Source organism: Palaemon carinicauda, chromosome 7, assembly GCF_036898095.1.
Source record: "Palaemon carinicauda isolate YSFRI2023 chromosome 7, ASM3689809v2, whole genome shotgun sequence".
Classification (NCBI taxonomy): Eukaryota; Metazoa; Arthropoda; class Malacostraca; order Decapoda; family Palaemonidae; genus Palaemon; species Palaemon carinicauda.
In genome coordinates this window covers 49,935,573-49,945,572 of record NC_090731.1, presented here as the reverse complement: position 1 = coordinate 49,945,572, position 10,000 = coordinate 49,935,573, and the positions used below count along the sequence as shown (strand labels likewise).

At 32.4% G+C, this 10,000-nt stretch overlaps 1 protein-coding gene across 1 annotated transcript; it reads left to right on the top strand.

Annotated features, from left to right (window-relative positions):
• Positions 1-4,107: 4,107 nt before the first annotated feature.
• Positions 4,108-6,870, top strand: LOC137644285 (DNA ligase 1-like). The gene is made up of 4 exons (XM_068377277.1): positions 4,108-4,536; positions 5,377-5,544; positions 5,728-6,343; positions 6,473-6,870. Exons 1-4 carry the CDS (start codon positions 4,108-4,110, stop codon positions 6,868-6,870), a joined length of 1,611 nt encoding a protein of 536 aa, XP_068233378.1.
• Positions 6,871-10,000: the final 3,130 nt, after the last annotated feature.

Genomic DNA, 10,000 nt, shown 5'->3' with positions numbered 1-10,000 from the left:
TATATTATATATATATATATATATTTATATATATATATATATATATATATATATATATATATGTATATATATATACATATATATATACACACATATATACATATATATATGTATATATATATATATATATATATATATATATATATATATATATATATATATATATATATATATATATATATATATATATTCTGCAGTCAGAGGCAGTTGTGCTTGTGGACGTTGGATTATTATTATTATTATTATTAGTATTAATATTAATATTAATATTAATATTAATATTAATGTTAATATTATTATTATTATTATTATTATTATTATTATTATTATTATTATTATTATTATTATTATTTACCAGGTTTGGAAATTATTATTCTTTTCATCATTGAGTGAAATTTTGTTCATCTGTTCTTGGCGTAATTGTGATTTATAGATGTTTTTTATTTATTTTCTTCTTAATATTATGAGACACTTTAGTTAGCTAGGAATGTCGGTGAGTTTTTTTTTTTTTTTTTTTTTTTTCACCGGGGTGTGATTCTTCTTTTGGAGAGATATTTTTAATAATGGACTTTGATACGATTGCTTTTTAGAAGTGTATAATTGTTGATGACTCGGGCTGATTTCAGTTCCGATTGCAGCTGCTGCTGATGATGATGAAGATAATGACGATGATGATGGTTACGACGATGATGAAGATGATGACTATGATGGTAACCAAGACCCCAATCAGTTAGGCAGTTGTGGCAGATTATCATACAGTGTACTATTAACCACAGAGCTGTGGTAGTGTGCCATGCAAGACAGTTCGTCCCCTGAGCTGTGGGGACAACTGTGTTGGTATCCATATAACACAGTATATATACAGTAAATACTTATAAACTTATTTTGATTGTGATGTGTGCTTAATTCTAAGTCTGGTTGGTGTTTCTTTTTCCAGTTAAATGCAGTGGCCTTTATTATTTATTTAGCTTTGTGTGTTATTATTCTACTTTCTTTGAATACTGATGACCGGCCGATTTTTAAGGATTATAGTTTTTAAGAATTAAGCTTTATTTCAATGCAGTTGATTTTAATATTAGATTGTTATTTTGGATATATGTAATATAGTTTTATGTTTAGGACTTGTTTTGATTTTCTTTCTGTTCAATAGTACAGGTGGCTTAAAAGTAAGTTTGTTTTGTGAGACAATTTGTTTGGTAGAATGACTAAAGGTGTGAGGGTTCTTATTGCAATATTCCTCCGCAGTATGATTCTCATAAGACTTGTAATATCACCTAATTCTGTGTATTTTTTTAGGAAAACATTACCTCTTGACTTGAGAAGTATTCTGTACATTGGTTCTCGCTAATGATTAGCCTTGGAAGTTTCCTCTGATTGCTAATATGCGCCGTTTGTAGAGTGGGACGTTCTGTTTTTTCTCCTATTTACCCCCTGGTTCATCAATACCTGATAACCTATAAGTATTCCAGTCAAATCAACATTCATGTTGAATTTAAAATTAGATACAATCATCCTGTATCAGTCTCTTGTAATGTTAGGTGAGTGAGTGATAGAGCTCTTCACTCAAGTCACATATACTATGATTTCTTATGATACACTCCCCTTACATGATCATATTATTATGCTGTTATTTCAAGCTGATAGTATATTCCAAGCAATATCTATCTATATGAAACTGATTGCTAATCAGTGCGAAATATTATCACTCTACACCAACTTTAATGAGTAGATCGTCTGATTTACAATGAAAGAGAATGCTGACCGATATCATGTTTTTTTTTTTTAATGGATTTGAAGATGAAATACAATGAGTCCAAATTGGATACTTATATATATATATATATATATATATATATATATATATATATATATATATATATATATATATCCTGCATATATATACAGTATATATATATATATATATATATATATATATATATATATATAACGTATATATATTCTATATATATAGATATATATATATATATATATATATATATATATATATATATATATATATATATATATATATATATATATATATATATATATATATATATGTATATATATATATATATATATATATATATATATATATATATATATATATATATATATATATATATATATATACAGTATATATATATATGTATACAGTATATATATATATATATATATATATATATATATATATATATATATATATACTGTACATATGTATATATACATATATACTGTATATATATATATATATATATATATATATATATATATATATATATATATATATATATGTTTATATACACACACACCCACACACACACACACACACACACACACATATATATATATATATATATATATATATATATATATATATATATATATATATATATATTCTAGAAAGCGGCTTTCGGTATAACACAATTTTAGAGATAAGGTACTGATATAAGATTAGGCCTATTCCATAGATTCCGTTTTATAGGCCTAGTTTTGTTCGCTATTTGCTATAACGATAGAATAAATGTAGAGGAATGATAATAGCTTCTTTAACCAAACTGAAAATCGGCTTTTAGGCCTATTTAGGTATGTTATTTTGCTTTAAAGAAAAAGGATATTTCAATGACGTATAGAATTGGAAGACACCATCTCCGCGGTCAAACTGAGATCTATTCCGGAAGGCTAAAACTACTGACAGACCTTTGATCAGAGAGCATCAATAACATTTACAACGCTTACAGTAGGCTTAAATCACTGTCAGATCTTTTCACATATTGCTTTGAAAATGAGGAGGAAGATTCTACCCCTTTTAGGAATATAGAAAAGAAAAGAATGAATTAATTGAGCTTCAACAAACCTACGAAGATGACCTAGTGATATAATAGAATCTCTTTTATTCAGTAAAAAAAAAATTACGAAAGAAAAAAAATATCAAAACTGATCTGAAGGAAAAGACAAATCAGTATAAGAGGAAGATAAACTATTCATGAATTGTCTGTTTTGATGTTGTTACTGTTTTTGAGATATTTTATTAATTGTTAATTATTTCTTATATCGTTTATCTATTTCCTTATTCCTTTCCTCACTGGGCTATTTTTCCCTGTTGGTGCCCTTGGGCTTATAGCATTTTGCTTTTCCAATTAGTGCTGTAGCTTAGCTAATAATAATAATAATAATAATAATAATAATAAGAAGAAGAAGAAGAAGAAGAAGAAGAAGAAGAAGAAGAAGAAGAAGAAGAAGAAGAAGAAGAATAAGAATAAGAATAAGAATAAGAATAATAATGATAATCATAATAATCGTCGATACAATATTGTTGCCGCTGTACGATCTCTCTAGAGACTTTCATATTCCTGAAGAAATTTTGGAATCACCAACTCCATCGCCAGATTTCTCGAACGTTTCTCTCCTCTCCATTCAGAAGACGGTGTTAAATAATAATAATAATAATAATAATAATAATAATAATAATAATAATAATAATAATAATAATAATAATAATAATAATAATAATAATGATAATAATAACATTAATAATAATAATAATAATAATAATAATAATAATAATAATAATAATAATAATAATAATAATAATAATCTTCGATGCAATATAGGAACCCGGAGACATCCGAAGAATTGGTGATTCCGAAATGTCGCCAGGAAATTGAAAGTCTTCAGAGAGATCGTACAGCGGACACAATCGTTTTTTTTTTTTTTTTCAAAATAATGCTGATACAGGCCCCAGTATCTGTGTTATTGAATATGACTTGCATAGTAAACAAAGCGATTTCACAGTTTATGGGTATCATCGGGACCCTTAAAGGAAAATTGAACTGGCCTCAAATGGCAGATTCGGCCCTTCTAGAGCAGAATCTCGCTTGCGAGGATATGACGTTAAAACTCCAGGGACAGCTGCGAGCTCTTCAGGAGTCGTGGTTCTTCAAATGGTTTTCGTGGCTACTCCCAGAGGCGCCGCGCTTTGAAGACTGCCCAGCAGTCGCCTCTCAGGATGGATTCCTCGGCAGGTGGCTGCGGCGCAGTCCTTAGGTTTGGGGCTTGTGGAAAGCCCGCGAGGAACTACAGCGGTGCGAACTGGGATTCCACCAGATGGAGAGAGAAGCTTTAAGATTCAAAGACGAATTGCAATCAACGTGGTTCTTTGGCAAGCTTCTCCCCGAATTTGACTTGGGAGGAAGGATGGAAGAATCCCTTTCTATTGGAAATAGGAACTACTACATCGGCATGGCTGCTGCTTCCGTCATATTCAGCGGAATTATGCTTGCCTGGAGGAGGAGGAGGATGGCTGAAAAAGACGTGGACAGCAGCTCTTTGGAAGAACATGTTCCAGAAATGGAGCACTTAGGCGAAGATCTGTTGGACGGAAATGAATTGGAAATGGAAACCGATCAGACTACTCTCTTGAAAAATCTCAAGGATGAGAATCATGAGTTACAAAGACAAATTAAAGAAATGGGAAGAATAGTAGAAATGAACAAAAAACTGCAAAATGAACAAGTAAAGGAATTTAAAAATGTGGTAGGTGAATTGAAGACAGAAAAAGATAAGCTGGAATCTGAGTGCGTCGGAAAAGACATCCAGATGACAGAGCATGGAAATTTGCTAGAAATTCTCAGGAAAGAGAATGCAGAAATGAAGAAAGAACAAATTCAAAACAGAGAACAAGTCAACGAATTGAAAAATAAGGTAAATGAATTAAAGACAGAAAAGGATAAGCTTGAATCTGAGTGCGTCGGAAAAGACATCCAGATGACAGAGCATGAAAATTTGCTGGAAATTCTCAGGAAAGAGAATGCAGAAATGAAGGAAGAACAAATTCAAAACAGAGAACAAGTCAACGAATTGAAAAATGAGGTAGATGAATTGAAGACAGAAAAAGATAAGCTGGAATCTGAGAGCGTCGGAAAAGACATCCAGATGAAAGAGCATGAAAATTTGCTGGAAATTCTCAGGAAAGAGAATGCAGAAATGAAGAAAGAACAAATTCAAAACAGAGAACAAGTCAACGAATTGAAAAATAAGGTAGGTGAATTAAAGACAGAAAAAGATAAGCTGGAATCTGAGTGCGTCGGAAAAGAGATCCAGATGAAGGATCATGAAAATTTGCTGGAAATTCTCAGGAAAGAGAATGCAAAAATGAAGAAAGAACAAATTCAAAACAGAGAACAAGTCAACGAATTGAAAAATGAGGTAGGTGAATTAAAGACAGAAAAAGATAAGCTGGAATCTGAGTGCGTCGGAAAAGAGATCCAGATGAAGGATCATGAAAATTTGCTGGAAATTCTCAGGAAAGAGAATGCAAAAATGAAGAAAGAACAAATTCAAAACAGAGAACAAGTCAACGAATTGAAAAATGAGGTAGGTGAATTAAAGACAGAAAAGGATAAGCTGGAATCTGAGTGCGTCGGAAAAGAGATCCAGATGAAGGATCATGAAAATTTGTTGGAAATTCTCAGGAAGAAGAATGCAGAAATGAAGAAAGAACAAATTGAAAACAGAGAACAAGTCAACGAATTGAAAAATGAGGTAGGTGAATTAAAGACAGAAAAAGATAAGCTGGAATGTGAGTGCGTCGGAAAAGACATCCAGATGAAAGAGCATGAAAATTTGTTTGAAATTCTCAAAAAAGAGAATGAGAAAGGGAAGAAAAATCAAATTGAGAAAACAGTAAACCTAAATAAATTGAAAAATGAAGTGGGTAAATTAAAGGCAGAAAAGACGAAATTGGAATCTGAATGTGTCCAAAAAGAGATTCAGAAGAAGATACTGGAAAATTTGCTGGAAAGTCTTAGAAAAGAAAAACAAAGTGGAAATAAATGGAAACGGGAATTTGAAGAACTGAAAGAAGAAAAGGAGAAACTTGAAGCAAATTTGGTGCAAGATTATGAAAAACCAGAATTTGTATGCAAAATAAAAGACCTCGAAATAATGGAACAAAAAATGATTGCTGAAAAGTTTGAAAGTGAAAATAAAGAAATGAAAAAGGCGCAAAGTAAGAACAGGGAACAACTGAATAATTTAAAAAGTGAACTTTGTGAACTTAAGGCAGAAAAGAAGCTAAAAGCTGAGAAGGAGGAAGTTCGTAAAACCGAGAATAAAGATAAACATAAGAGGAAAAGCTTATTAATGGCTGGATTAAGTGCGCAGATGAATAATAGGCGCAAAGAGGCTGTAGATATCTTCACTCAAGCCTTGGCTGTGGAGACTGACAACGACGAAGGAACGGCTCTTCTGCATGTCCTTCGAGCTGAAGCGAACGCAGCTACTGAGAAGCCTCCTAATATGGATATTGTCCTAGACTGCTCCATGCCCATCGAGAAAGGATGTGAAGGATGGAAAGCGTACATGTGACGAGGGCGGTACCTCGTCAAACTCGGCATTTTCGACGCGGCCCTGAAGGACTTCGAAACGGTGAAAGTGAAGAAAAATGAGAAATTTTCAAAAATCGTTGAAGATACTAAGGCACTGCAGAATGGATGGGAAGACAAAGGACACTATGAGATCCTGGGTTTAGAAAAGACAGCCACGAAGGCAGAGGTTATAAAATCCTTCAGGGACCTGTCTATGGCGTTCCACCCAGACAGACATCGGGACAAACCCGAATTCCTACAGGAGGCATTCGAGGAGAAGTACAAAAAGGTGGTCAACGCGAAACTGATTCTGGTGGACGAAAGGAACCGAAGAGATTATGACGAAGAGCTACGCCATCAGGAGGAATATGAACACTGGGAGAAGAGTGGCGGCCAGTGGAATCGTCAGGAGCCAGGGCAGTGGAACCACGGGCGGCAGTACCATCAAGGACGCCCCAGATGGGAAGAGCATAGGCAGTACAATCAAGGACGCCCCAGATGAGAAGAGCATAGGCAGTACAATCAAGGATCAAGAAAGGAGCAACATTGTCAAGGGAACTACCACCGATATTATCATTAGGGATATCAAAATGTGTAAAGGAACGATCATTGCAGTTTAGTGCAGTGAGCATGAAAAAAAATAAATGAAAATGAAATAAAAAAATGGTAAAAAATAAAATCCAACAAAGTATAAAACCAAAAAATCCGAATAAAATGAAAAACCAAAAATCCAAAAAAAATATGAATCCCATAAAAAAAATATATATATATAGTGGAAACATATTTCTAGGATAAGTTTCAGTTGAATTTTTCAGTTTAGTGCTGTGAACCGGAAAAACAAAATGTGTAGTGGAAACTATTATTAGAATAAGTTTCAGTTGAGTTTTAGTTTAGTTTAGTTTTTAGTTTTAGTTTAGTTTTGTAAGGAAATAAGTTTTCCTGTTATAGCCATTGAGAGAAGGACAGTCAATGCCAAGTGGTGTTTGGCCTTCCAGACCAAATGAAATAATCTGCAAGATGGACTCAGCAGAGGGAAGAAGTCTCACTTGTTTTAGAATGCACTGTTCCTTGATAAAGATTTACTTGTACTGTTTCTTTATCAGGTGGACAGATGCAGAAGAAACAAGTATGACTTCTTTTAGTATGCTGTGTCCCCTCAAGAAGCTTCCATTATCCTGGAATGGTGGATCAGGAAATTGTTTAGTGCTGTGAACAGGAAAAAAAATAGGAAATGGCAGTTTAGTGCAGTGAACATAGAAAAAATGAATCTCCAAAAATGATTAAAAAATGAAAAGCGAAAAAAATATAAAACAAAATATACAAAAAAGATAAAAAACGAAAAATCACCAAAAAAAAAAATATCCAAAAATAAAATATATAAATATAGTCGAAACATATTTTTGGGATAAGTTTCTGTTGAATTTTTCAGTTTAGTGCTGTGAACCGAAAAAAAATAAGTTTAAGTTGAGTTTTAGTTTAGTATTTAGTTTTAGTTTAGTTTTGTAAGGAAATAAGTTTTCCTGTAATAGCCATTGAGAGACGGACAGCCAATGCCAAGTGGAGTTCGGCCTTCTAGACCAAATGGAATAATCTACAATATGGATTCAGCAGAAGGAAGAAGTCCTACTTGTTTTGGAAAGCACTGTTCCTTGATAAAGATTCACCTCTACTGTTTCTTTATCGGGTGGACAGATGCAAAAGAAACAAGTATGACTTCTTTTAGTAGGCTGTGTCCCTTCAAAAAGCTTCCATTGTGCCGGTGTAGTGGAACAGGAATATGTTTGCTGCTCTGAACACAGGAATAAATAAAAAATCCAATAAATAAGGTGGATTCCAGCCCTCCAGATGTAAATGGAATAATCTACAAGATGGATTCAGTAGAGGGAAGAAGTCCCACTTGTTTTGGAATGCATTGTTCCTTGATAAAGATTCACTTGTACTGTTTCTTTATCAGGTAGACAGATGCAGAAGAAACAAGTATGACTTCTTTTAGTAGGCTGTGTCCCTTCAAGAAGCTTCCATTGTGCTGGTGTAGTGGAACAGGAATATGTTTGCTGCTCTGAACACAGGAATAAATAAAAAATCCAAGAAATAAGGTGGATTCCAGCCCTCCAGATGTAAATGGAATAATCTACAAGATGGATTCAGCAGAGGGAAGAAGTCCGACTTGTTTTGGAATGCACTGTTCCTTGATAAAGATTCACCTGTACTGTTTCTTTATCAGGTGGACAGATGCAGAAGAAACAAGTATAACTTCTTTTAGTACGCTGTGTCCCTTCAAAAAGATTCCATTATCCTGGAATGGTGGATCATGAAAATGTTTAGTGCCGTGAACAGGAAAAAAAATAGGAAATGGCAGTTTAGTGCAGTGAACATGAAAAAAATGGAAACACAAGAAAGATTAGAAAATTAAAAAATGCAAAAAAAATATAAAACCCAAAAATCCAAAAAAAAATAAAAATAAAAAAAAACCAAAAATCCAAAAAAAAAATATATATAGTGGAAACATTTTTAGGATAAGTTTCAGTTGAATTTTTCAGTTTAGTGCTGTGAACCGAAAAAAAATATGTAGTGGAAACTATTTTTAGAATAAGTTTCAGTTGAGTTTTAGTTTAGTTTAATTTTTTGTTTTGGTTTAGTTTTGTAAGGAAATAAGTTTTCCTGTAATAGCCATTGAGAGAAGGACAGTCAATGCCAAGTGGAGTTCGGCCTTCCAGACCAAATGGAATAATCTACAAGATGGATTCAGCAGAGGGTAGAAGTCCCACTTGTTTTGGAATGCACTGTTCCTTGATAAAGATTCACCTGTACTGTTTCTTTATCAGGTGGACAGATGCAGAAGAAACAAGTATGACCTCTTTTAGTATGCTGTGTCCCTTCAAGAAGCTTCCATTGTGCTGGTGTAGTGGAGCAGGAAAATGTTTAGTGCTGTGAACAGGAAAAAAGTAAGAAAAGGCAGTTTAGTGCAGTGAACATGAAAAAATTAAAACACAAGAAAGATTAAGAAATTAAAAAATGCAAAATAAATCCAAAACCAAAAAATCCAAAAAAAATAGAAAACCAAAAATCCAAAAAAAAAAAAATTCCTCCCCCCCAATTAATATATATATATATATATATATATATATATATATATATATATATATATATATATATATATATATATATATATATATATATATATATATATATATATATATATATATATATATATATATATATATATATATATATATATATAGTAGAAACATAATTTTAGGATAAGTTTCAGTTGAATTTTTCTGTTTAGTGCTGTGAATCGAAGAAAAATGTGTAGTGGAAACTATTTTTGGAATAAGTTTCAGTTGAGTTTTAGTTTAGTTTTCTAGGGAAATAAGTTTTCCTGTAATAACCATTGAGAGATGGACAGTCAATGCCAAGTGGAGTTCGGCCTTCCAGACCAAATGGAATAATCTACAAGATGGATTCAGCAGAGGGTAGAAGTCCCACTTGTTTTGGAATGCACTGTTCCTTGATAAAGATTCACCTGTACTGTTTCTTTATCAGGTGGACAGATGCAGAAGAAACAAGTATGACTTCTTTTAGTATGCTGTGTCCCTTCAAGAAGCTTCCATTGTGCTGGTGTAGTGGAG

Bases quoted from the DNA above. Each gene is read 5' to 3' on its own strand.
- LOC137644285 (XM_068377277.1), top strand. From the start codon at position 4,108: ATGGAGAGAGAAGCTTTAAGATTCAAAGACGAATTGCAATCAACGTGG. The intron at 4,537-5,376 runs GTAGGTGAATTG...TTGAAAAATGAG, and splicing joins TAAAGGAATTTAAAAATGTG to GTAGGTGAATTAAAGACAGA. The intron at 6,344-6,472 runs GTGAAGGATGGA...AAATCGTTGAAG, and splicing joins CATGCCCATCGAGAAAGGAT to ATACTAAGGCACTGCAGAAT.